This window comes from Orbilia oligospora, assembly GCF_000225545.1.
Source record: "Orbilia oligospora ATCC 24927 unplaced genomic scaffold scaffold00054, whole genome shotgun sequence".
NCBI classification, from domain to species: Eukaryota; Fungi; Ascomycota; class Orbiliomycetes; order Orbiliales; family Orbiliaceae; genus Orbilia; species Orbilia oligospora.
The window spans coordinates 150,859-177,068 of record NW_011645611.1 but is presented as its reverse complement, the minus strand read 5'-3'; the positions used below and the strand labels follow the sequence as shown (position 1 = coordinate 177,068).

Here is a 26,210-nt window from a genome sequence, read left to right as displayed (position 1 = left end):
CTACTGCTTTCTAGTCTCGGTGCCAGAGACTGCTGTCTATTTTTATTTTTGTTTTTATCTTATTTCATTCTTATTTTTACTTCACTATTTCTTGGGTTTCTTTTTGGAAGCTTCTTCTTCATCCACATATCGCTCGAATTCTACCGTGGGTGTGAGAATGCATTCCCTGGCCGATCTTCTGTTCCCGGTTTCGATCTGTTGCGTATTTCCTATTGTCAAGGATATCTGGCTTCTAATAGTTCCCCCAATTTTCGCCCAATGTCTTCTATCAAGGTCCGTCGATATATCTAGGCATGAGGAATCATCGTCTCGCAAGTATTGTCCCGGTAAATGCGCTATAATAGCTCAAGTTTACCCGCTAGAGACGCCGCTTCAATGGATGTGCCTCTACCAATATATATATATTAGTTACCAATCATTTATATCTTTCGACGTTAGTAATGTCTCTTACCGGTATTAAAAACCCACTTGTCCAAACTACACAACTCCGGATCTTCGAAAATCAAATAAAGATACTTCAAGGTCTCAGCTATAGTCACTCACTTATCAGCACCTGTATCTTGATGATGATTGTTATTCACACTTACCACTCCAAAAACTTTCACTGGTGTCCCTCAAATTCCTCCCTTTCCTCACCTCTGTCACATCTTCCACTTCCGAGTACCCCCACTCTGTCTCCGTCGCTTTTACAATTGCTTCAAACGCTTCCCATGCCCACTGTCTATATTTTTCCTCTCCTGTGATCCTCCAACCGTAAAAGTAGCTTTCCACGACCTCAGGCCGTAAGTTGTAATTTGTAACTGTAACCCATATTCCTGTCTTTTCGTACATCTCCTTTTGAGAAAGCGCTACCGGGCCTGGAAAATGCGGTGGCCGTAGATGAGATTCTCGAGGCATCCAGCTCCAACTCTCCGGGCCGATTTTGGATGGCATGGAATCATATGAATGGTGGCAACCTTCGATTAATGCTTCGCCAAATGATAATAAGGACGGTTGCGAAAGGTACTTGGCGCCTAACAGGATATTACCACCGATGAAGCATGTTAAATGACCCATGGTGTTCTCGTATCGATCTTTGGAGTAGGAAAGTAGGAAGGTGTGCGGGTTAGATTCGGATTTTGTGGTAGATGAGAGATGCTTTTGGGCAGATGTCATGGCTTGGTACCATCGTCTTGCATGGTCCTTTGTGGAACCATTTGGGTCTAATAGGTGGGCTTTTATGAGGTACTATGTATCTCATCGTGAGATTTTATATAGCGAATATAACCTGATAGAGGGGTAGAGTAACAAACCTCGTAGTGACTATCATCCGGTGCTCCTAGAGTTCTTGTCGCCCCAACCGGGAGGCCAGTCCATATAGATCTCGGGCTTCTATATATCGTACTACTGTTAGCGGTCCGGAAACATTGTGACTATATTTAAAACCACTACTTCGTACTGCAGAATACCAGGCCACGGTTCACCCCTCTTATTAAAGACCAAGCAATCCCACGCCTTGGTAGAATTTTTCAAATATATTCTATCGCCCGTCAAGTGTGATAGAGTCGAGTATTCAAGCCAATGGCTCCCCGCCCTGGCAAGGTGGACGGCAGCATGTTGGTGCCGTCTTCCCGACATATCCATCCCGCGGGCTTCAGTAAAGTTGACCCTGGGCCATATCATACCTGTGGGGGTATCGAATCCAGGCCCAAGATTATCCGCGAGAGTTTTTGCTTGTTTTAGAATCTCCTGGCGAAATAGTGGACTGGGAGGAGGTATTATCCCCGCCTCGAGTAGATCTACGCTAGAAACTAGGGCCCCAAGGTATCTGATTGTTCTATTTTCAATGAGGAGTGTTAGAATTCTATAAATACCCTAATATTTAGGCATTGGAGTAATGTACTGACGTTTCAAACGGATCAACTAGACCTTCAGCCTTATTAAAGTCGACATGGTTGACGACCCAATCATATTGTTCGGCGAACCTATACTATGATATCAATTTTCAGAAACCGGAATTTTACTGTATCAAACTTAATACTCATGGGAATGAGACCACTTTATATTACTTACACATCGGTTAAGCCCATTATTGCAGCTGTAGTCATGGAATCGATTATAGTTGCACCCCATCCATTCCTACTGTTTCTGCTTTTCCCAGATACTAAGATGTCACAAAGAAATATTAGTAAACATACCCATGAAATACTCTAGTGCGTATGGATCAAAAAGCAAGTACCAGGCTTAATTTCGTCGAATCCCCAAGCTCGTTCTTTGTAAAGCTTCCAGGTGCGCCTCATCACCTCCTTTACAGCCTCTGCCTTTTTCGCATCCCTCGCGTTGGTACCTTTCTCTTCAAAAGGGTATTGGATTCGGATGTCATGCGGGATGATAAAATTAAATCCTATTCCTCCCGGGGAAGAGAAAAAGGCTCGGTGGAATAGATAGAAGCCACATGCAAGCACGAATGCAACAGCGACTCGCGACCGCCGCGCTAGCATCTTGACGCCAATTCCTATCGTGTAGGTGTTGATTGGATGTTGGATTTTGACTGCTAAAGCAGCTTTGCTCAGGTTCAGATTCGATTGGGCGCTACGGTTACTAGTTATGTATACTTGGCAATGGCGATTAAATGGGTACACTCATTTTGAGATTTGCTGGCTGGTATATAGCTGGAAAGCTAAGCTTCCAGTGGTATCGCCAGGATGGAGTAGCTGGCAGCCCGCTACGTAACCTGCATTTGAAATTAATGCTGGTTGTTGCGAGAACTCGATTTTGGCCCCTGGGCTAGCACTCTTGGCACTGTTCGAAATAAGATAATTATCTAAGCTCAAGGTAGTGGTCTGGTGAAATTCATAAACATAGTATAGGGTATCGCAGATTATTATAAAATAGATGCTATCAGTACACTAAATGCTCAAGATAATCATGTTAATAAATCCGCTAAGATCAGGAAAGCGCAGAACCCCACAGACGCCTGGAACACATATCGGGCAGGAGAGCTTCTTTCGGAAGCTTGTTTTAGTTGCTTATTGCCTGCTTCCATGTTCTGTGCCGTTTGGATGGAATCAGCCATCAGTTGGTCGATATGATCCGACTGTGCTGCGATATCCATTACTATCCGATTCTGAAGTTCGGATATCTCCAGCAAAGACCTCTCGGCGGACCTGTAGTTATTACGTTAGATTTGCACTTCAAGGTTTATTTGCAGCTAGTGTCTTGTTCCTCACCTAATTTGGTCCAGTGTATCCTGGTAGTAATTCATCATATCTTGATTCTCCTTCGCAAAAATTTGTAGTTGGTCTGCGGACAGCACTTGCTCAATATTATTCCCTTCTTCATCTTCTAAAGCCGCGGCGGCTTGCGATCTTTTATAAGCCTTCGCCTGCGCTTCCATCTGCGCCGCCTTTGACGCCTGAACAGCAGCACTCCCCATCGCCATCCCAGCTTTATCAAACGCCACATTCTCCAGTATACTCTTGTTTTTCTCAACAGCTCTCATGACTCTAGTCTCCTGTTGTTCCCTTTGAATCTCGCTCAGTTTCTCCAGTCTATTCTTTAGTAGCCATAACACTCCCTCCCTATGCAGCGCCGTCCATTTACTCTTTTCCTCTTCTTCGTCCGGTTCGTCGCCCCGCCGTAAATCTTGTATCCACTTTCTGAGATTTAAATTCTTTTCTCTTGTCTTCTTTTCTAGCATTACACGGGTCTTTTCTGCACCCTCGAGATTGGCGATGACCTGAAGGTACTGTTTTATCATAGTCTTTGCTTCGAAGTCAATCTCATCGCGCTCCTTGTCGGTGAAATAACGGCGGTCTGGCTGTTTGGCTGTTAAGGTGGAGGTGTGTCGAGGCGCTCGGGCAGTGGAGAGGTATGCCTGACGGATGGATAGGAGGAAGCGGGTGAGATTCATTATTGAAGAGTTCTACCAATTTTTTTAGAAAAATCCAAAAGGGATCGTTAGTATGGATGATACAAGCCCAAAATCAGTAGCATACTTAGGTATATATGTTAGATATATGTATAAGGTGAGGTTTACGATAGTGTAGGCTTCCTTGATGAAGCCATCCTCAGGTACCTTCCACCTGGGCCCGCGAACGGGCGCAGAACCATGGCTCTCGAGCAGCTTGTTGAAGACATCGGAAATGTTGGCCATCTAGGCTGCGAATTGGTCCGCCCTCGTGCTACCGGAGAACCATCTGAGTACGGAAGAGTATGTGGTTTGTTCTGTCGAAAGGATAGCTGGTAAAGTTGGATCGAGGAGGAGCGTGGGTATGGTTTGTTCCAGCAGTGAGTACTGGCGCAGTTAAAGGTGACGTTGTTCAGTTCGCTTAGTTCCGAAGAGGCAGCAGATGGCCACAACACCACGCGATGCATATGCATGTATGTACAGTCTTGGCTGAATATAATTGATTCTAGAATCAAACTCAGATATATATTATATAGACCGACTTAAGTATTTACCTGGTTAGTTAATTCTGTTCTCTTAGAGTTGGTTTGGTTAGAGATTTAGTTGCCAGAGGATATATATTTGAAATCCAAAAATGGGTGTGGTTCTAGCTACAGAAACAGCCTCAATCATCATTATTTTAATTAGATATAGGAGTATCGTCATTCATTCATTTGCGCCCTAATCAATGTGAAAAGAAATTACACAGTAGTATTTTAACTATCGATATCTGATGCAGTTTTTAGGCTATAGTTTATGGTTTCTTTCAATACTAATATTCTAGGGATGATTATACCGTATACTATACTATATACTAAACCAATGGCAGAGCGGAGAACCTGGACACATAAATTATAAACTTGCCGGTATCATTCTATCCACCCAATCTGTAATATAATATAATCATGGTTTAACTAGTACCGAGCTTGCTATATACTTCTAAAAGCTAGGTAGTATATACTACACATTTTGAATTGTACTGATACATACCGGTATCTACAATCCTAGCTAGATAAATATACATTTAGATTGCTTCATATGCTTAACTAACCGTCTAACGTTTCATAATATAAAGTGACTTTCAAATTAGACACACAATTACCGTATACCTCTCAATTTGATACCTATTTATCCTAAAAGATAGATCTGTGCCTCCGGGATATCCTTCAGCACTGACAATGCATCTCGAAGAACATCTCGTTGTAATTTTGGTGTTGGCCTCGAAGCAGTCCCCCCAACGACATCACAACGCAAATCCGGTCTGCAAAATCCAACGTCACGGCGGATGCAAAAAAAACAAGTTATAAGTTAAATTACCTGGTTACTGATGGTGCTAAAGAAAGGCTCTGATAGACAGGTTCTTCTCCCGTTCTCGCCATGCATCGCGCCGTACCTATTCTTTTTGTCGGAGACGTTGATTGCGTCTTTTCCTGTCGTATACAATTGCTTATATAAATCTATAATCACTTTGATCCCTCCGCTTTAAATTTTTGTTTAGATCGATAGGTTCGTGTCCGGTCATGGCCATGGCGACAGCCGCGGTTCCGATGCCTAGGATAAAGCTGCACTTCAGTGCTGGCGCGTATCCACCTCCGCCGACGGAGCAGGATGGAGGAATCGACGAAGACGAAGAAGTAATAGAATCTGAAGAAGTATCAACCTCCTAGCTCCTATTCTAGCGTTGTTGTGAATATATAAGCACATGCACATATATATAGAGAGAGAAAAGGAAGGGATATTGTGGACTTTATGATTGACCCGGCGCCTTCCCCCCCCTTCTAGCCCGAGTCATCCGATGACGACGATATTGATGTTGATTCTTTTGAAGAACATCCGATATCACCTAATTCCATCGATAAATATACGGGGGAATCTACTCTTGATAATCCCGTACTAAACGCCGAACCCAAGCTTCCGTTTCGGCCCATCCGTATCATCTTGAAAGCCCCAAAACGGAACCCGGAGGAACTCGAAGAAGTCGGTGAGTTTTGATATTCTATTATCATACTGGCAAACAGCAGGTAAGTTGGGTTAGTTGTATTAATTAAGAGGAATGTTATGTTGTGTAGCAACTGTCCCTGTTCGTAAAAAGAGAAAGCGTAGGAAGTCCAAAACAAGCCATAGAAGATATGATGTGAGTGTGAACAACTCTAGCTCATCACTACCACTGCCACTACCATCACCATCACCATCATCACCATCATCACCACTTGACTTGAACATCTCCTGAATTCCTAAGTAACAAGTCACCACTATTCCCTTAATCCAACTTCGTATTTTACCACAGCCCTCGTTCTCCTTTCCATCTTTGCTCTTTGCTAAACTCAGTCTATCAAACCAACTTTCTATCACCTACCCACAGTCTTCAACCTCCTCAGAAGAATACATTCAATCTGGTTTTAAAACCCTCTCTGGCCGGACAGTAATCAACCCAAATACTCGGAAAGAACCGTCACTGTCACCATCACCACTCCCTTTGCCACCAATCAACCATCACACTCCCCAGAAGTCCAAGTCCAAACCCAAATTCAAATCTAAGAAGATGTCCCGTACCAGCTTCACTTCTTCAAAATCAGCTACTGTGGGCCGCAAGCTTGCTGTCAACCAAGTTGAGTTGGAAGCGGCAATGAGATTATCGATCCTCAACGCTCGATGCGTAAATTGTCATAAAGCTTCCGATTCGAAGGGTGATAAGATCGTCTTTTGCGATGGCTGCGAGAGACCCTACCACCAAAAATGTCACCGACCAATAATCGATCAGTCCTATATCGAGGTTTTAGAGAAGAACTGGTTTTGCTTCGAGTGTGCAACGGTACCCGGGGAAGGTGATGATTTATCTGAAGAGATGGGATATTATGAAGAAGGAGAGGAAGCCAACAGGAGGAATGAACTTATAAATCAAATCCAAGCTGAACAGAATGATGACAGAGCCTATCTTAGAGATGTAGACGCCACTTCTGAAGAGCACAGGGATGAAGAACGGCAGAAGGAAGAGGATGGGAACGATCACCACCCTACCGAAGAAAGAGAACAAAATGAATCTCAACCTACCATGGCACCTGGGAACGAGACTACCATGACACCTACTAATACCATCAAAAATCTCGGTACCATGGGATCCCAAAACATGGAGGCTGCTATCAAAGAACTTGATGATGACCAGGTGAGCGAACCCCCCGGCCCACTCTTAAATCATTCATAATCACCCCCCTGTATCCTTCACATATCCTGACTAACCTTCTCTCTAGCATAAACTCTTCCTCAAAACCCTTACCCATGACGATCTAGTCGACTTAATATGTCACCTAAGATTAAAAGGTGCAACTTTTGACTTCGATTTCCCTTCAGGAATCAAGGACAAGCTTGCCGAGTTCACTCGCGCCCAGATCAAAAAGGACAAAGGCACAAAGCGCAAGGCTTTGGCCGATGAAGCACCAAACGAGAGGGAATCCGGCCCGGTTGACGAGCCGGTCCCTTCACTCGAGGGAGAAGACGAAGGTTCGGACGGGGGCCGTTCTCCGGAATCCAAACGTCGCAAGCTTACCGCTTCGCAGCGGTATTGGTTGTGGCGTGAGGATCCGGAAACCCCTTCTATTACGCACATCGTCTACCGGGATGGGGTTGGGCGCCCTGCCCATGAGGTTTACCCTCCACTGTTCCCGTACCCCGGGAGGGGACAATCGGGCGTATCCCAAACAGAGGGATGGGATGGCGGAGGGGAAGACCCTAAGGATAGTAAACGGGCCTGATGATCTGTTGACATAATTGCTGCTTGGGAAAACCCTTTTATTTATCTATTTAATAAAACCACTCTTTCTTTTTCCTGTCTTTTTCCTGTTTCTTTTATAGAGACACCTTGTGCTCTGAGAATAAAAGGTCGTCTCTCCCCAATAATATCATTGATGTAATGAAAAGTGACGGGGGTTTCTCTTCTTCGTTCTGTAAGCTTTGTCCCAATGTTTCCGAGCTAGTGTTCTTGTACCTTTGGTCGCTGATAGACCTAAATCGAAAAAACTGAAGATTTATATACCCTCTAAAAATCATCCTACAGGCACAAAAGTTGACGGGTTAAACAATTCCCCCGCAAAAAAAAGGGGGAAAAAAAAGAGGGGGAAAGGGGCGCTATAAAAAGACCGGCACGAAGTACTGAGTAAAAAATTTACATAACGAAGCGAAAAGCGGCGTACTCTCTTTTGTGGGGACGTGGGTGAAACCGAACTTTAGAATCAGAATCACCATCAATCTTTCGTTTTCACATCGAATACATAAAACTTTGTGAAACCAATAAAAGAGAAAGAGAAAGAGAACCGACTAATCCGTATAAAAATCCAAATATGTGAACTTTGCAATCACCGCATGTACTGCCTCAAAAGATCCTGGGCCTTCTCCACACCCTGTCCAACCATTTGGCTAATGTTTTCCAAATCATCACCCGCAGTACCAGCAAATCTTCGGGCAATGTCTCGAGCAGTACCCTCAATACTGCTGAAGTCTCCACTAGTAGGTCGGTTATCTTCCTCCTCTTCCCGTCCGAAGTAGGCATTTGAAGAGATAGCGGTGGCGCCGTCGAAGTTCTGAAGACGAGTTTTGGCTTCAGCTTGTGCTGAGGGGTCATAAGCATTTCTTCCAAAGAATTGATCAGAGGAAATGGCCTTCTGGGTGCCAAATTTATCTCGAGCATATCTTTCCGAGTCATCTGTAGGGTAATGTTAACAAAATTCTAATATTTTGCCATTCATGAGAAATGAACATACCATCAACCGGTCTTGTGCCTGTAGATCCGAATCCACCCATCTTCTTCGCAGGGGCTGGAGCAGGTTTATTATTTGCAATTTGTCCGAATCCTAATCTAGCCATCTGTGCTGTAGCCTTTTCTGTATCCGCCGTAGTTGTATTCACACTCCTGCTAGACGACGAAATTGTGGGGCTTGCGACGCTGCTCTTGGCGGGCTTCTCATCGACTTCGTCGGCGTCAGGGTCGTACCCCAGCTTTGCAATTCTTTCCGCTTCTTCCTTTGCTTTCTTCTCGGCTGCTTCAAAATCTATATCGGCAGCAACGACCTTTTTAGCCCCAATCTTCTGTGCCTTCTTCCCAGATAACACTCCACGTTTGGCACCTGCAGCACCAGCGCCGGTTGGCTTGGCCCTTGTTGCGGCAGCGGCGGCAGCGGGGACAGCTTTCGAGACGACGGTGGCAGGTGGTGTGCCGGCTGGAGTGGAAGCTTTTGCCCCAGAGGCGAGCGGTGATTTCGGTCGTGATGTTCCGTTACCGGCAGCATTAGCGTTCAAGAATGGAGAGGCGGTTCGGCTGACAGGGGTGCCAGTTCGTGAAGGAGATGGCGATGGCCGCTTGATAGCTGGTTTATCCCATGATGAGAAAAAATCTTCTTCTTCCTCTTCGGCAGTTACGACAACGGCCCCGTCGTCGACGTCGAAGTCTGGATGACTGCGTAAGTGCGATCCCACATTAGCTTTACCCCAAATAAATAAAACAGATAAAATAAAGATATAGTGTGAACATAAACAAAACAGAACTTAGATATACGTACATTTTAGCGTCTTCAGCAGCTCTCCTCTTAATTTCTTCCTTATACTTGGTGGCAGCATTTGACTGATACTTGACTTTCGCGTCCTTGGCTGATAGAGCGGCAGAACCACCGTTATCGATGAAGAACTCCTGGATAGCCTTGTTCCCGCCGACTTTCATAAGACGAAGTTGGTCCCATGTCCATTCTGTTTATTGCGCGTGTGTAAGCAGGCCTATGCGGATCGAAGCTCAGGGGTGGCGAATGTGGTAAGGACGTACGGTCAAGAACGGTGGATCTGACGAAGGAGATGTGAACTCCAAGGTTTCGGTGAACGGCAGAGCAGTCTAGGCAAAGATAAATACCAAAGGGAACTGACGCCCAGGTAGGTGCTTTGCCGCCACAGTCGAAGCAGACCTGTAATGAGCCAGCGTGTTAGCTAATGGAATCCGAACGAAGGAACCCGGACAGAAGATGTATGTACCTTGTTGGCCGGCTTAGACTTGAGCTTATCAAAGATCTTCTGCGACTCGGCCTTGTCAGCAAGGGCAGCCATGGTGGATATGTGATCGATTGGATAGTGGGTACTGGCGATGGGTGAAAGATGGAGATGTCGCCTGAGGTGGGTGGATGTAGCGTAATTACAAGTCTCGAGAGGGATCCGGTGGTAGTTAAGTACTTTAAGTTTACCAGCAGGCCAGTCAGAACAGGGCTTCAGTTAAGGAGGACAGGTTAGCAGGTTAGCGTTGTTGGCTGCGGTCGGCCTTTCCGGGCATAAATCCGACCCTCATTGCATTGTGCCAGTAGCTGCCCATAGTAGATCTGCCCGACAAGGAAATTTTCAAGATCGATTGGTATGCATATGATACTATTCTAACTATTCTAACTATTGTACCAGGTCCTCCTCCTTTCTCCTCATTTTAATTCTTTCTACTCCTCTTCATTCCATCTTTGCTAAGTTAATTACAGTTTGTACAGTACGTACATTCACATTTTTAGCCTGTCGAGAGGGGCCCTCAGTTCAGTTTGGAGGGTTAACTTTGTATCACAAACTTCCCGGTCTACGACTTCAACTTCGACGACATTTCCATTTAATTGCAAATTGGATTGATTTACAATAAAGAATCTTGAGTACATATATTTCTGAAGAGATGTCTGCAGTTTGGCGGTACGTAATGCCTAAATAGCCCCCGATATCGGATGGTGCTATTCTGCTAATATAATAACATATCTGCGTTACATCAGATGGTTCACGGGCTTGTCAAAAACTTCTAGGCTCGCACTAGGAGGCGGCTTGATAGCATACGGCCTCGTCGGCGACTATCTGACTGACACAGTCGGGGATGCCTTTGGTCTGACTCCAACTGAGCAGGACAAACAGAAACTGAAGAGCATGATCCCGAAGATATCTACGGTGGACAAACCCGGTCACACCCCACAGGATAAAGAAATCGAGGCCCAGCTAGCTGAATTGAAGAGGAATCGCGATAATTAATATACGTCTTCCTTTTCAATACCAAGGTCGATATCCTCGGGAATACTAATATTCCTCCCGTGGGTTTGTACATATGCATATGCTCGGTTCATTGTAGCTACTTATTTACGATCAATTACGATTGATATTTGCACAAAAAAAGTGGCTTCCTCAGGACTTCATATTCCATTATCTCATGGCTTCTTATAATACAGATGATTCTCCCGTGGAAATTAAAAAAAAAAAGTATCAGAAGATTGACTCAAAAGCTCCCGACAATGCTAAGACCGAAAAAACAACAAGAGACCGGACAAAGGAAACCCGAAAATAAAGACGATTATCTACAACTTGGCAACCATCGACGACGACTTCTGGATCTGTTGGATGGCCTCTCCAACCATCTCATCAATGATAACCTTCGCAGGCTTGATCTCATTGCAGACAGCGGCGACCTTGCCCATCAACCATGGTCTAGCGGCATCCATGGTGTCATCGTCCAACTTGTCTTCCTTGTCGAGCTGCTCGATATCGTGCTCGACTGGGATGACACCCTTGCTGGTAAGCTTGGTAATCTCGTCCTTTCGGTTCTCCTCCCAGTTCTTGATGTAGGGGTTCATCTTGACACGCATTGGGCGACCAGTGAAGATGATTGTTCGGACGTTGTCTTCATATCCGGATGTGATGACGGCTTCTTGGTGAGCCTTTGGTGCACCGGCTTCCTCAGCGAGAATGAAGCGGGTTCCGACCCAGGCGGCGGCGGCACCCATGGCGAGAACGGCAGCGAGACCCTTTCCGTTGAAGATACCACCGGCAGCGACGACGAGGACGTCTTGGCCAGTGAGTGGGGACTTCTTGCCCTTGCAGAGGTCAACTACGGTGGGGATGAGGATGGAAGTGGGGACATCTCCAGTGTGGCCACTAAATAAGATTAGTCATGATTAGTATGATAACCTCTAAGCAAAAGAGTAAAGATTTATCAAGCTTACCCTCCCTCACCGCCCTGAGCGCAGATGATATCGACACCAGCATCAAGGCACTTTTGGACATGCTTTGGGTGTCCGATCATGCTAAATTACCAAGTCAGTCAGCAAATGTCGGTGCAGACGAACGATTACGACATCAGGGATGTACGATGTAAAGAGGCTGAACTTACTTCATGTATGGGATTCCAGCCTTGTGAAGCTTGTCAACGACAAACCTGGGTGGGATACCGACAGCGGAGACGAACAAGCTAGCCTTCTCCTCGATAACGACATTGATCAAGTCCTCAAGCTTTCCCTTGGTGTAGTCGTAGTTGGTCTTTCGAGCACTGCCACCAACTTGGGGCAATAGCAAGTCGACACCGAATGGAAGGTCTGGCTTGTTCAAGAAGCTCTTGAGCTCGTGGATTTGCTCGCGGAGCATGTCAGGCGAATAACCGACACCACCAATGACACCGAGACCACCGGCATTAGAGACGGCGGCAGCGAGCTTTGGGCCGGCGGCAACGTTCATACCAGCCAAAAGGACTAGACAAAAAGAAGAAAGGAATCGAGTTTTAGCTGATATTCACAAGTTGACGTATAGATAAGGAAGCATATTATTTCGGGGGATCCTACCTGGGTGTCTGACTCCGAAGAGCTTGGTGATGGGAGTAGAGATGGTCGACATCTTTGATTTTTAAGTTATTGTATTGTCTTTGTGTATAGTATGGGTAAGGGTAAGGGTAAGGGTAAGGGTAAGGGTATATATTACAAAGGCAGACCGGGTATCAGATAGTAAAGAAGAATAGAAGACAGGAGATGGAAGTCAAAGGATCAGGAGAACGGCAGCACGGTGATATTTAAGAGTTCGAAGGGAATGGAAAAAGGATGAAAGCGGGATTCGGTGACGGCGATTTTGGGCCAAAGTCTCGGCCCAGCAAACAAAACTGGAGTTGACAACCGCGACTTTCCCTGTTCAGCTGGTGCTAACAAGCCGAGGCATCTGCGCTGGGCGACCTCACATGTTCAGCCCCGGTCTGACATCCCCAGAGTCTTCCTTTGCTCTCTCCATCCATGCAGGTTCCAGGTACTTATTTACATAGTACATACTTACATACTTACTCACATACCTAGCTAGTTCCCAGCGTGTTAACCACATGGACATGCGTGGTGAAGGGTTGCCATCGGGTACCCCCAAAAAACGAATTTATTGCCGAGGTTGAATTAACACTCTCCGCTCTACCTAACTCGACCCCGGATTTCGACTATTCTCGAGTATAAAATAAATGGAGAGCCGACTCTACCGAAACGCAGCTGGAGTATAATATTAACTGAATAAACGAAGTTACCCCGAGGCCGAACATGCGGGGAGGACGGACGGGCCATGGCTTTTGAAGGCGGGACAGCCGGCCGGTAATCTAATCTTATCTGCCTGATCTTCTTCTTCCTCTATCACTTTATTATAACCGTTATTTACACACTGGTTCGATTGATTATTTATTTACCAGGTACTTGAGCATTCATTATACTCATCTGAAAGCTTTGCTCCTGGGAGTCTATGGTAATATTGGGCCAGCATGCAGGGTCCTCCAGACCCTGTTACATTGGGAAGCAGTTCGATTTCTTCTTGACAGCTTCCGGAAACGACTTCGTCCCTTTCCATGGCACTAACCGACAAGCATATATTATACCTCTATTGTGAGACTGCGAGACTGGCTAGCACCTGATGCTAGATGACTAAGCAGATTATCAGGACAGTTGCCGAAGAATCAAAATCGGAATATCATAAGAGTAGGTCCAATACAGATTCGAGGATGAATAGTCTTTCTAGCTACTAGTGTCCTCCTAATAAACTTCCGCTTAGTACTCACTTTCTGAGAAGTATATACCGCTATTCGAGAGTAGGCTGGAACACTAGTCAATAGAATAATAAAAAATAGAAATAAGAAATAAAAATAAAAAATAAAGTAAAATAAGTTAAAAGTCAATTAACATAAAGCTTGCTTACCGTAATCATCATTCCAGACGTTCTAGTGCCCGCATTGTCTGCGCTTCGAATACCTATAGATCCATTAAAATTTCCTATTCGGGCCCTACTATCCTACCTTTAATTTCGGAGGTGATACATCTATCTGCAAGCTTAAGCCCCACAACTGCCTCATCCAGCTGCGGGGGGCGCCTTCTATAAAGCGTAAATGCCCATCCAAGAATGCACCGACATCTTCGCTCCCAACTGCATTAATTGTGTTGCCGTTGCCCGCAAAGAAATCCGTGGAGCCAGCTGGAAACCTTAAAAGCTAAAAACGGTTACAGGAACAACCCTCTAACCGTAGCCAACATAGTCAACCATGACTAACCATCGAGAAGATGCAATTCAATCAACATCCAACAGTAATCGTTATGTACGACACGCATGCGTATGTTCGAAGCTTTTTCTAAAAAGCTAGCTTTGCACCACCGCGACGGGAACCGGCGGAGTATAGGTAACTCGAACACTCTGCATTCCTGCGCCGTTTTATTTTATTTTATTTTTTTCCCTTTCTTTGCCGTTGGCCCTAGCTTAGCATAGAAGTGGGAAGCCGTATGTCGGCTGCAAGGTCATTTGGATCCGTTTCCGTCCGTTTGTGGCAGAGACCAAATATCAAGATACTATATCCCAGATCCGTTCTCGGTATAAATATCTGGCGGGGTCGTCCGTTGCCACAAGTCCTCTCGCTCGGAGAAGCTCAGCGAAGAACTTATATCGATTTAAAAACGATGGCCTTTCAGCTAGAAAACGTTTCCGACTTCATCGCTGTCAATGAATTGGCTTTGTAAGTTAAAAAAAGTCCCTACAAAATTAATGACAAGAGGAAAAAAGATGTACTAAACTCGGCATATAGGCCTGCCATTGTTGGGCTCGATGGATGGCATAAACCAAAGCTTCAGCCGCTTTTGGTCAGCCTGAGAATTAAAACATCCGTTGGTCTGGCCGGATCCACAGATCATTTGATTCACTCCATCAACTATGGTACTGTGTGCAAGAAAGCCCTGGAAATTGTCCAAAAAACCCAGTTCGTATCTCTTGAGCACCTTGCGGAGACCCTCGCTGCAAAGGTTCTCGGAGATGAACTTCGAGGCCAATGGGTGTATATCAAAGTCGAGCAGCCGAAAACTCTTTTGAGAGCCGACTCTGCCGCCCTGGAAATAGTCCGGAGAAAAGATGGAGTTCAAGAAACTCAAGACAAAGTCTACATCAAGAACCTAAGAATTGCCACGATTATTGGCATAAACGATTGCGAGAGACTTGAAAGACAGCAGGTTATTGTAAGCTTGACACTCTACAAACCCTCGGCGCAGATCGAATCAGCCAAAACCAATGGCCACGTACAAGAAAAGTCTTTTGTGCCTGTCTATGACGCTAAAAAGATTTCGGACGCTGTTGTCAACTTTGTCGAGGCCTCGGACTATGGAACCATCGAGGCTTTGGTGACGGGTATTGCACGAGTTGCGTGTATCGACTGTGGTGTCGAATCTATCACCGTTCGTGCCGAAAAACCAAGTGCTCTCGCACTTGCCCGGTCCTCGGAAGTCGAGGTTACTAGACACAAATCCTACTTTGCAGCTTCCACCGTATCCGGTGAGGAATCCGGTGGTGAATATAGAACTGCATTCATTGCATTCGGGTCAAATCTTGGAGACAAGTTTGTCTTAATACGAGACGCCTTGGCCGAGCTGAATAGGCGTGGTATTAGGGTGATCAGAACGTCTTCTCTCTACGAAAGCAAACCAATGTACGTCGAAGATCAAGATTTGTTCTTAAATGGAGTATGCCAGGTTCAAACAAAACTAGCCCCTATGGAACTTTTACGGGAACTCCAAGCTATAGAAAACCATTTCGGCAGGGTCAAGCTTATCGACAAGGGACCCCGAAATATCGACTTAGACATCCTACTATATGGCACACAGGTGGTCAACGAACCAGACCTTATAATTCCTCATGCATCCATGCTTGAACGGGAGTTCGTCCTCAGGCCGCTATGTGATATCGCAGCGGACCTACCGCATCCGCAAACTTCGACTACGTTCGCTTCTCACTTGTCATCCCTTCCTGGAGAATCGACGGTCTATCCTCGAGTTCTGTTATCCCCATCAATCCCATCCCTCCAACCGACCAGCGAAACTCGTCCTACTCACGTAATGGCCATCATAAATCTCACGCCAGACTCATTCTCTGATGGTGGAATACATACCACCCCTAACGTCGAGGATACCGTTTCTAAAGCAGTAAAAGCTGGTGTCTCAATCGTAGACCTCGGCGGCATGTCCACTCGACCGAATGCAGCTGAAATTTCAGAAGCCGAGGAGATCAATCGGGTGATACCCGCGATCAAGGCTATTAGATCATCTAGCGATCCAGCTGTCAAGAAGGTCACTATATCAATCGATACTTTCAGGGCGTCTGTTGCTAGAGAAGCGGTAAACGCAGGTGCGGATATTATCAATGATATCTCAGGCGGTGTGCTCGACCCCGAAATGATCAAAACAGCCATCGAACTCGACGTTCCAATCATGTTGATGCACATGCGAGGGACACCGCAGACGATGGGTTCGCAAGCAAATTATCCAGATGGAGTTATCGAAACTGTTGGAAGGGAACTCGAAGAGAGACTTGATGCTGCCCTAAAAGCAGGTGTCAAGCGCTGGAAGATTATTCTCGACCCCGGGTTAGGATTCGCGAAGACTACGGAGCATAATTTAGAGATACTTAGAAATTTTGCCAAGTTAAGGGCGAGGAAGGGACTTGTCGGCATCCCTTGGCTGATAGGCCCCAGCAGGAAAAAGTTTATCGGGGAGATAACTGGGGTTCCTGATGCTTCTCAGAGACAATGGGGGTAAGGAATTCAAACTAAATCCATTTTTTGCAACTTTGGCTGGCCTCGAGTCGACCAGCTACCAGGAATATGCTAACTGTTCTTATTGTACTATAGAACCGGCGCTGCTGTGACAGCATCCGTAGCTGGAGGGGTAGACATAATCAGGGTTCATGACATCGATGAAATGACCAAAGTCGCAAAGATGGCAGACGCAATTTGGAGGAATTAGTGCCTATATATGATATGTCATGATCATGAATACACATGAGCAAACGAATGAATGCAATGAAGCATTGAGTTATTTATATGAACTATCACATCGGGAGAGAAGGCGTACATCTTAAATTTAAAAAATGTGACGACGAATCGAATCGAAAGATGCACACAGATACGAAAGGTCTCAAGATTAGCCTTGTAACAGAGAATGTTAATTGTTGATCGAAGCCTGGCCTGGCATGTGTCGATCTGGGTTGCATTGGAGGTTGCAATGTGCAGAATAAATGTGTTGTCGTGTTGTCGAGTCGCCCTGAACGTAGAACGTACGTAGATCATGTGACTAATATTTGTGTGGCAACTGAAAATCAAAAATCTAAAAAAAAATCAAAGTTGAATGAGTCGACGACGACGATAAGATAGATAGCTGCACATCCCACTTCGACATCAAAGCTCCATCTACACCAACCACCGACAACCATTACAATCAGAAGAGCCGACCGTTTTCAGTCTCGCATCATCAACTTTTACCAACTATCAAGACCCGTATATAACAGCTACACAACATGGCGTAAGTTCCGCTTGTTTCTCGAAAAATGAACGAAGCTCCAAAAACAGCTCTAGCTAATTCTGCTATTTTCGCCAGATCACAAAGAAGAGAGTGGGCCGAAGACGAGGAATTCGATGACCCAAATGCCCTTCCACAGAACCAGGTCATCTCAAATCCGGACGGAACAAAGACAACTATCACATACAGACTATCCGACTCCGGAAAGAAAATCAAGACGACACGAAAGATCAAGATTTCAGTAGTCAAGGAGAGAGTCAACCCACGCGTCGCAGAGAGGAGGGAATGGGCCAAGTTTGGAAGGGAACAAGGACACCCACCAGGACCAGATATGTCGACAACAACCGTTGGAGAGAACATTTTATTCAAGCCAAGCTTGCAATGGAAGGCCGTTGAGAAGGAAGAGGAGGCGACTGGCGCCCTGAAGACCCAATTGAAGGACAAGAAAGTTTCCTGTCGTATCTGTCAAGGAGACCATTTCACAGCAAGATGTCCCTTCAAGGACACTCTCGCGCCTGTCGGAGAAGCTCCTCCAGATGAATCCCGACCGGATTCGCCAGATCTTGGTGCTGGCGGTGGTGCCACTGGTGGCAGCTACGTTCCCCCACATCTCAGAAACAAGGGCAAGGACGCCGGTGCTGGGTCGTCTTCTTTCAACGCTGGCCGCGAGCGCGATGACCTGGCAACCCTCCGTGTCACAAATCTTAGCGAGTTCGCAGAGGAACAAGATCTCAGAGATATGTTTGAAAGATTTGGAAGAGTTACCAGAGTGTTCTTGGCAAAAGACAGAGACACTGGCAGGGCAAAGGGATTCGCTTTTGTCAGCTACCAAGACAGGCTGGATGCGCAACGAGCTTGCGAGAAGATGGATGGCTGTAAGTTACAATATTATGAAATAAAGGTTTCAAGTACAATTTTTTGGGCTAATCGCTTCATTTTAATCTTTAGTTGGTTATGGTCATTTGATCTTGAAGGTTGAATTCGCCAAACGTTCACAGTAGGAACCGAACGAGACTAAGGATAAGAAACCTGATCCCGACCGCAATGTCATCGCTATCGGACAACGAAAGAATATTACTAGGCTCTGAGATGCCTTAAAAAGATATTTATCTGCACAATCGCCCAAGTATTCATAGACTTCCCGAACTCTCTACTGCTTTTAATACTTTTATGAAGTATTCTTTGGTTCATATATGTGGAACGTTTGCGTGGATTCAGTGTACCCTCATGTCATGTCTAAAACGAATTCTATCCTTCTTTCCCTATCTACTAAACCAAATAAATATATTTTAGGTACTTCTCATGTGAATCGAGAATTAAGTTAAACTTTTGTGCCATCGCTCAGCCCGAGACAGAGTGATACCACCGTAACGCTCACGATTGATACTTATCTAACAGTTGGCAGGGCATCTCACAAACCGTTCCGTTTGCAGCATTTCCCCGTATGTCGATGTATCCAAGCAGAAACTCGGCCTAAAATGTGAGAAATAAATTAGACAGGAACCAACTCGCTTTCTTACCCGACAGTTTCGCATTCCGTTTAGTTTACTACCCGATGCGGCCAGTGCTGGTGTATACAGAGTCCCCTTTGTTAGCATTTTGAAAATACATGCGACTGGAATGCGCGCATGTGCCATAACCGGAAAACATGAGACGCCATGACCACCCATTACTAAAAATGGCGGGCCCGAGATTCAGACGTCCATATTCTAGCCCACCCCATAAGCCCTGCACGACCTGCCATGGCTATACTCGTTGCAGGGTATGATTTAAATGTCAGACGATCGCCTCTGGCCGCCGGCTGTTGAGAAAGCATTTCCGAAGCCCTCTCACACAATACTGCCGAGAAACAGGGTTCAGAAAATAACGGATGAAACTTTGGATCTAAGTGGTATCTGTATCCTCCCCTGTTCACTATTCCACGGTGCGATCCGTGATTTTTGTCTTTGTGCTTAGCCAGCTTCTTGTTTCGCCTTGCGGCACGTTTAGGTCTGAATCTTTATCTATACCAAGTTCGACAATATCAATAGACGTATAGCCTCCTCAATTTTATATAATCCGTTTTCCCGGTAATCTACAGCATTCCATGCTCCCTTTACTATTCTTTTGCTCTAAAAAGAATTAGATCATTCCGAATATGACAGAGGTAATGGTCGGGGCGACACCCAATGACATCCAAGCAAATCAACCAGCAGCATCGCCTACCGATCATGTACGTACGTAGCTATACCCCTCACCGAAGTTCATATCTCTGCGCATCATCAGTGTTAATAAGTATGACTAAATGGCTAACAGGTAGTACATGGAGGATATTTGCATATCCAGGTGCATCCAGGCCATATATCTAATGACAACAAAGCAATCTTGACCGTTCCGCTAGTGTTGCTGGCTCTTTCGATCGTAGTGGTGGGGCTACGAGTTTGGACGAGGGCGCGGATGGTCAAGTTCTTTGGAATGGACGATTGGTGGATTCTCGGAGCTTTGGTGGGTTAATATCCCTTTTTCTTTTCCATTCTTGGGGGTCCGTTGAATACCAAGCTTTAAAATTAATATATATCTGATCTTATCTCGAGTGTTAAGGCAAGTAATACCGCTGGAACAATGTTACCTGTCGCAGGTCAGTATCAGTTCATTTTATTATTATATATATACATATAGCCGTCAGTTCAACTAACTCATTGTATGTTCTGTATAGGGACATTTAGAGGGGAGGGGAGCCATATCAATGATGTAGAAGATGATGATCTAGTATATGTCCTCAAGGCAAGGACTTCCAATATGAATCCTTTCCTACAATATCCTATGATTTAATTCTAATACCTAGAGTAGTTACTCTACGCGGAAACGATTCTTCAGCCCGTAACATTAAACTGCATAAAACTTTCTATTCTATCTTTTTACCTCCGACTTCCTGGCTCGAACCGATTCTTGATCCTCACCCGCTCCACATTCGTCTTCGTCGCCGCAATGATGCTAGCATTTATATTAACACTTGCGCTGGCATGTATTCCCGTTAGCAGGCAATGGGATCCATACGAAACGCGGGGTAGCTGTATCAATCGGGCCGTATTCTGGCATGTCATATTGGCCTTGAATGTAGCTACGAATATATGGATACTGGTACTGCCAACACGAATGCTCCTTGGTGCGGAATTTTCTTCTTTTCTTTTCTTTAATTCTACAATTGCTATAGAATCAGCAAAGCCCAATCCCAAACTAACACTTAAGAGTGATTGGATTCTAGCATTGAAAGTCGATCGGAGACGAAAGATCATGGTTCTTAGCATCTTCGGCTGTGGTTTAATGTCAGCCCGCTCTAGCTCCTTAACAAAACCCAACCCAACGCATATTATGAAAACTAATTGTTGTATTTTACGGCATACAGTGCGACCATAGCTTCGATCCTCGCATTGGCAGAGCTTCCATTGGCCATTAACGACCCAGACAAAACATGTAAAGTTTCTTTTTTCTTCTTCTTCAATATTGTCCAGCACTTTTTTTTTTTACCAATCGGATAAATCTTGCATATATTATTATAGTAGTCTCACTAATCCGATTGGTCCGCTCCAATATAGGGGGATCATGGCGTCTTGCCGTTTACGCTGCGATTCAAAATAATCTGGGGATTATAGCTGCATCTGCACCGGCTCTTAAGCCTTTACTAGGCAAGACACTCAGAGTTGTGCGAAGTACCGTTGAGTCAAAGTTATCTTCAACTACCTGGACCCTTTCAAAAAATGGTGGAAATGGAAGGGGCGGCGGCGGCGGAGGCGAGTCGAACGGCTCATCTGGAGTTAAGAAGTCGAAGGTTTCTTCAGCTTCAGCTAAGATTACAACGAATGCCACGAGTCAGTCAAAGACACCCGCGCCTTTGCCAGGTAACGAAAAAAAGCATCGACTCGCTATCTCCGAGGTTATGAAGAAGATTATATCGCCTAGAGGGTCAGTCGTCAGTAAAGATCGAAGTAGCATAAATCGAACTGGGAATACGAACCATGATACCGTAAGTTTACCTCTTTTGTTCTTGCATATATTTAATTATTCTGTTTCATTTTACTTGCATAAAAAGTCTCTCGACTCTGCATTAATCCCGCAAAGAAAGAAAGAAGGAAGGGATTTTTCAAACAAAAAGAAAAAGTAATAAAAGTACACCCGTTGAAGGCTGATATGCGAATCAACTGAGACAGCAGGCGCCTGCATCCCGCTCGAATCGAGAACCAGCCCTTCTGGATACAATAGGGGTCCTGCCCACACAGGCTGCTTTCCCTAAGAACGCCAACGGGAACAGACGTACAACACGTGTCTTTGCAGGTAATAACGGCAGCGATTATAGCGGACCCGCGGAAATCCATCATATAAGAGACTGGCAACTTGACCAAAACGATTATTGTTTAGACCCTAGCGTTGAACATAATTTACCCCAAAGATTGAGGGGAGCGTATAATAGAACTTCAGTCGATAGCTCTGGGGTGCCGGAGGTATATGGGAATGGCGACGGGCGGAAGTTTTCACAAGTAGACGGTATTGGATATGCGGTTTCGCCGATGGCAGATGGGGTGAGGAGGACATTAGAAACTTACGAGGAGGGTAGTAATGATGCAGATGAAGAGGCTGGGCTGACCATTGAGAGGATACTGTCACATGAGGAGTGGAAGAAGTCGGGTGGATATGTGTAGTATAGGGTACTTTGAACTGTTTTTTTTGTTCCCGTGTGGTCAATTTTGATAAAGAGTATAATTGTCTGTGAAGTGATAATGAAAATAAAAACAAGATACATGAAAATTCCTGGATCCCTAACGTATATCCTCCAACGAAAGTATTTGATGATCAATCTGAAGATGATTAACTCCGGGCGAATCGAACTACGCCTTTTTTTTTTACCTCAAATAAATGAATAATTAGCGTCAACAGATCACGACGGGGCCGGGCAGAGCGTCGGATGTTGGAAAAATGGTGAATATGCATATGAATCATGTACTAGCACTGCATCCGAGGGGGCAAGCCTTTTTTCTTTTTTTCTCAATTTGACAAGACACCGTGTGGTTACAACCAAAGGGATCTTAGATTTTTATTCTTTTCTTTTCCGGATTCTCATCACAAAGCTGGCGATATAGAAAGGGGAGCTTAGGGATATACTAACCATCCAATGACAAATTGTGCCATTCAATAGCCCCATGAGATAACTCTATCGTCAGAATTTCATGGGCATGCAAAGCACTCGAATACAAGATTTTCGGATGCTACGTGTGCCTAGAGGCGCTGGCACGACAGCAAACGAATATGCAAGATCAAGTTTCAGTCGTGGAAAGGGTGAAAAAGGTAATTGAAAGGGGGCGGGGCGGCGAGGTGTTATGACAGCTGAGATGTGCACAAGTGATATTCTTTGTGATACCTTGATGAGTTCGACGTATATGTAGCTTGTATATTTGACCATTTCTGGTACCGAATAAGGGCTTCCCCACAAGGTAGTATACCAGTTAAATATAAACCACGGAAGGAGAGGATTGTAACTCTCAACCACATACCTTGGGTAAAAAGGAAACGGGTTCGTGGTATCCAGTTGGAAGTTTCGAATCTCCAAAGGGAGCAGGCATGGGACATAAAATGGGAGTCCAGATACTCACGATAACACAAGTACTCTGTACAAGGGTAACCGCCAGTTGGACCTGTCGGTTGGGACCAAAAGAGTCGAGTAGGAAAGTATGGGGATGTCGGACCGGTATCAGATTGCATTTCGACCAGCAATGGCGTTTTATTGTTCCTTTTCCCTTTTCCCTTTTCTTTTTCCCTTCTCATCTTCCCTTTTCCCTTTCTTATGAGGAGAAGAGCGCACCACATGATTGATCATGCAGAATGGCAATCTCGTTTGCACATCAGTTCGAAGGGTAGCAGGAGAATGAGGGAGGGATATTGGGTTGTAGGAAGGGGGTTAGGATCTTTTTCGCTCATTTCTGCTTGCCTCGTACAGCAGGCCATAGACCCGAACTGTCGGGTCTGGAGGTGAAAGTTATTGAAGAAAAGGAATCAAGGCGATCGAAAGCACACGTTTCTCGCATTGCATAAAAGAAGAAACCTTGAGCTTGCATTTGTGTACCCAATCTATCACATATGCGGCATATAGCGGCCAGTCGAGGGGTTCGGAACGCTCGAGCTGATATCTAAAATCCCAGACAGGATCCCTAAAGCTTCCCATGGTAACGTTGTCTGCAGCACACGTAGCCGAACATATCTAAGTGGCAGAACACAGTGGACCCGGATAGGGAGCGCTCGAGCTCGATATAGCAGCTGTCCTAAAATAGTCGCATGTGCACGATTAGAGGGAGACGGAATGAGTGGCCCGCGCGCAAATATATTAGTACGTAAGGTCCGCAGCAGACAGCATCTGACTTGATTCGCCATGTGAGCATAGACATGGAGTCGACATTCTAGCAAGGGATAAGCTTGCAAGGCTTGGGATCTTGAGAGTAGGTCTTCGAGGAACTCTTCGAGGTTTTGGAGGAGTTTCGGGCACGGACTTCTGCATGGCGTCTCGAATGTCGATTAATCCCAAGATGTATCGTCTAGCCGGAGTTAAAGTCTGACGTTGATCCTCATGTCATAAATAACCTTTGCCGTCTTTGATGCAGCCGCCTAGCAGCTCCTATTTGCATTTGCTCGTTTAGATCGAGAACATGGATCTATGGGATAGCTTGCGGATTTTTTCGTCGTCGAAACCCCAGTTTCTTTTTTAGTTTTTTCCAGTTTTTTTTTTTTCCTGTGAAGAGAGCAGCCGCAGTACTTACGCTAGAGGATGTATATCTGTCTGAAAAGAGTACGGCCGAACCGTTGATTGTCTTGACCAGGCCGGTCCAATTCTGTCTCGAGTTTGTACAATCGTGTATGCATGCATACAAATACATGTCCCTAAATTGTGTTTGCAATTGGGATCCCTTCTCTATTCCGATCCTTCTAAAATCTGATTTCTTTTAGAGACCCGAAGGATTGGTAAAAAGCCGCTTCTGGAAGTCATTTCCGAAGGAGCTTCGAAGGGTTTGCCTATTCCGTAGAACTTTTGACGGGAAGCCGCAGAGTTGAGCGTTTCGAAGCTGCAGTCTCCCGAGGAATGCTTATACTTACATAGCAGGCAACTTCAAATTGCAACACAAGATGTCCAGTTGTATCCCGGGTTTGGTCGCCCGAGAAGAGCTCGTCAAAGCAGATTGTACAGAAGTGGCACTGACCATGCATACCGAAATACTTACTTACTTAGTATCCAAAGTAGGCCTGCATATACTTGAGAAAGGAAGCACTGGGAGGTAGTTGGTATCGATATCGGAGAACCGTTGTTTGGTACCTGAGAAGCATACCCCGGTACTCTCCAAATCTGCAACTATTCCGCGTCCTATAGGCCTAGCCACGGCTTTTCAAGACACGGACGGATTTCTTCCAGGATTGTGAAATCCATGAGCCGCCACTCTCTCGCTGGGCTGGCCTTGTCGACGTTGAGATTGGCTCAAGCTTTGAGACTTCACCACCGATGGCAAGGGTAGCGCGGGTGCTTAAAATACTTAAAATAACCCATATATATGCAAGTTTCATGCAGCTGTCGACATGTCTAACTCGCAGCGGGGAACTCGGAAAATGACTTAGCTGGCCACGGGGTCCAGGGTAAGATTCCAGCCCAGGAGGCTCCATGTTGGAGGAATACCGATCTTTTGCAGTTTTATTAATTCCACTCGAGTACTCATCGATCGGGCTGATGGCGGACGGAATCACGAAGGCAACTTGAAAGCTTTAAACTTGACTTTTTCTTTAAGTCAGGGTGCGTAATGAGGGTCGAGGATAACTTACTTAGCAGGCATGAGAGTATGCATGCATGGTTGACCATGGCCCCCATACCTGCCGGCAGCAGGCATCATCTTATCCGCCAAACGAGGTCTGTGATCACATGAGATATGCGGGCTGAAGCACGCGAAATCAAGGAGGGGTGTATGTACTCCGCAAATCTCTATGCCCTGATCTTTGAACTGATGCAGAAGATATATTAGCAAGCGAATGGATAGCAACCACATGGCTCTTGAGATATCGTGAACGTTCGATTCTGAGGCTTTTTCTCTCTCTCTACCTTGTTAGAATCCAATTCTCTTTATCTAAACTTTTTTTTTTTAGTTTTTTTCTTTTAAAAAATAAAACAAAACAAAGGCTGTCGTTCATTGCATTGAAGAACAGGTGTATATTAAAGTATATTGATGTAGTCAGCTAGTTGTAAAACGCCGAGTGTCTGACACGAAGACATGGTTCAAGGAGGATGTATTTGGAAACCGATATCTCGAGATGTCTCTCGCGCCAATTCAATTGGTAAGTTCTGCAATAATGCAGGAACCTGCGTCCGATCTTGTGACTTTGCCTGAAAAAAAAAAAAAAAAAAAAAAAAAAAAAAAGAGAGAGAGAGAGAGAGAGAGAGAGAGAGAGAGAGAGTTCAATTCCTTCGCGATGGGGTGGTCTTAGCATATTGCCTACCACAATGGTCTCTTCAGTTTCTACGATACTAAATTCGAACAATGTAACATCAGCTCTTAGGAAGTATTCGGGAACAAGCCACAACCTTAAATGCATTTGTACAGCAGGAATGAATCAAAAGTGGATACTGCACCAATCGATTGGAAATATTCATGGCTAGGTATATTGCCCACAAGAGTTATGTT

General features: G+C 45.2%; 10 protein-coding genes across 10 annotated transcripts; 6 read left to right on the top strand and 4 right to left on the bottom strand.

The window, feature by feature from the left end:
- Positions 1-84: 84 nt before the first annotated feature.
- Positions 85-2,480, bottom strand: AOL_s00054g72 (uncharacterized protein; the record flags this gene model as incomplete). Its single annotated transcript, XM_011121388.1, has 8 exons — positions 85-335; positions 452-529; positions 588-1,227; positions 1,293-1,371; positions 1,439-1,816; positions 1,887-1,964; positions 2,053-2,143; positions 2,219-2,480. 8 exons carry the CDS (start codon positions 2,478-2,480, stop codon positions 85-87), a joined length of 1,857 nt encoding a protein of 618 aa, XP_011119690.1.
- A 425-nt stretch (positions 2,481-2,905) lies between these two features.
- AOL_s00054g71 (uncharacterized protein) lies at positions 2,906-4,135 on the bottom strand (the record flags this gene model as incomplete). Its single annotated transcript, XM_011121387.1, has 3 exons — positions 2,906-3,146; positions 3,210-3,904; positions 4,019-4,135. The coding sequence occupies 3 exons, from the start codon at positions 4,133-4,135 to the stop codon at positions 2,906-2,908; spliced, it is 1,053 nt and encodes a 350-aa protein (XP_011119689.1).
- A 1,313-nt stretch (positions 4,136-5,448) lies between these two features.
- AOL_s00054g70 (uncharacterized protein) lies at positions 5,449-5,920 on the top strand (the record flags this gene model as incomplete). The annotated part of the gene is made up of 2 exons (XM_011121386.1): positions 5,449-5,580; positions 5,711-5,920. 2 exons carry the CDS (start codon positions 5,449-5,451, stop codon positions 5,918-5,920), a joined length of 342 nt encoding a protein of 113 aa, XP_011119688.1.
- A 550-nt stretch (positions 5,921-6,470) lies between these two features.
- On the top strand, positions 6,471-7,677 carry AOL_s00054g69 (uncharacterized protein; the record flags this gene model as incomplete). The annotated part of the gene is made up of 2 exons (XM_011121385.1): positions 6,471-7,091; positions 7,177-7,677. 2 exons carry the CDS (start codon positions 6,471-6,473, stop codon positions 7,675-7,677), a joined length of 1,122 nt encoding a protein of 373 aa, XP_011119687.1.
- Positions 7,678-8,277: 600 nt separating this feature from the next.
- Positions 8,278-10,009, bottom strand: AOL_s00054g68 (uncharacterized protein; the record flags this gene model as incomplete). Its single annotated transcript, XM_011121384.1, has 5 exons — positions 8,278-8,624; positions 8,683-9,374; positions 9,478-9,661; positions 9,735-9,870; positions 9,938-10,009. The coding sequence occupies 5 exons, from the start codon at positions 10,007-10,009 to the stop codon at positions 8,278-8,280; spliced, it is 1,431 nt and encodes a 476-aa protein (XP_011119686.1).
- Positions 10,010-10,604: 595 nt separating this feature from the next.
- On the top strand, positions 10,605-10,948 carry AOL_s00054g67 (uncharacterized protein; the record flags this gene model as incomplete). The annotated part of the gene is made up of 2 exons (XM_011121383.1): positions 10,605-10,621; positions 10,699-10,948. The coding sequence occupies 2 exons, from the start codon at positions 10,605-10,607 to the stop codon at positions 10,946-10,948; spliced, it is 267 nt and encodes an 88-aa protein (XP_011119685.1).
- Positions 10,949-11,268: 320 nt separating this feature from the next.
- Positions 11,269-12,577, bottom strand: AOL_s00054g66 (uncharacterized protein; the record flags this gene model as incomplete). Its single annotated transcript, XM_011121382.1, has 4 exons — positions 11,269-11,845; positions 11,914-11,994; positions 12,081-12,435; positions 12,526-12,577. 4 exons carry the CDS (start codon positions 12,575-12,577, stop codon positions 11,269-11,271), a joined length of 1,065 nt encoding a protein of 354 aa, XP_011119684.1.
- A 2,069-nt stretch (positions 12,578-14,646) lies between these two features.
- AOL_s00054g65 (uncharacterized protein) lies at positions 14,647-16,974 on the top strand (the record flags this gene model as incomplete). The annotated part of the gene is made up of 3 exons (XM_011121381.1): positions 14,647-14,702; positions 14,772-16,763; positions 16,860-16,974. The coding sequence occupies 3 exons, from the start codon at positions 14,647-14,649 to the stop codon at positions 16,972-16,974; spliced, it is 2,163 nt and encodes a 720-aa protein (XP_011119683.1).
- A 550-nt stretch (positions 16,975-17,524) lies between these two features.
- On the top strand, positions 17,525-18,527 carry AOL_s00054g64 (uncharacterized protein; the record flags this gene model as incomplete). The annotated part of the gene is made up of 3 exons (XM_011121380.1): positions 17,525-17,529; positions 17,605-18,401; positions 18,475-18,527. The coding sequence occupies 3 exons, from the start codon at positions 17,525-17,527 to the stop codon at positions 18,525-18,527; spliced, it is 855 nt and encodes a 284-aa protein (XP_011119682.1).
- A 2,272-nt stretch (positions 18,528-20,799) lies between these two features.
- Positions 20,800-22,202, top strand: AOL_s00054g63 (uncharacterized protein; the record flags this gene model as incomplete). Its single annotated transcript, XM_011121379.1, has 4 exons — positions 20,800-20,831; positions 20,912-20,979; positions 21,102-21,529; positions 21,714-22,202. The coding sequence occupies 4 exons, from the start codon at positions 20,800-20,802 to the stop codon at positions 22,200-22,202; spliced, it is 1,017 nt and encodes a 338-aa protein (XP_011119681.1).
- Between the last annotated feature and the right edge of the window lie 4,008 nt (positions 22,203-26,210).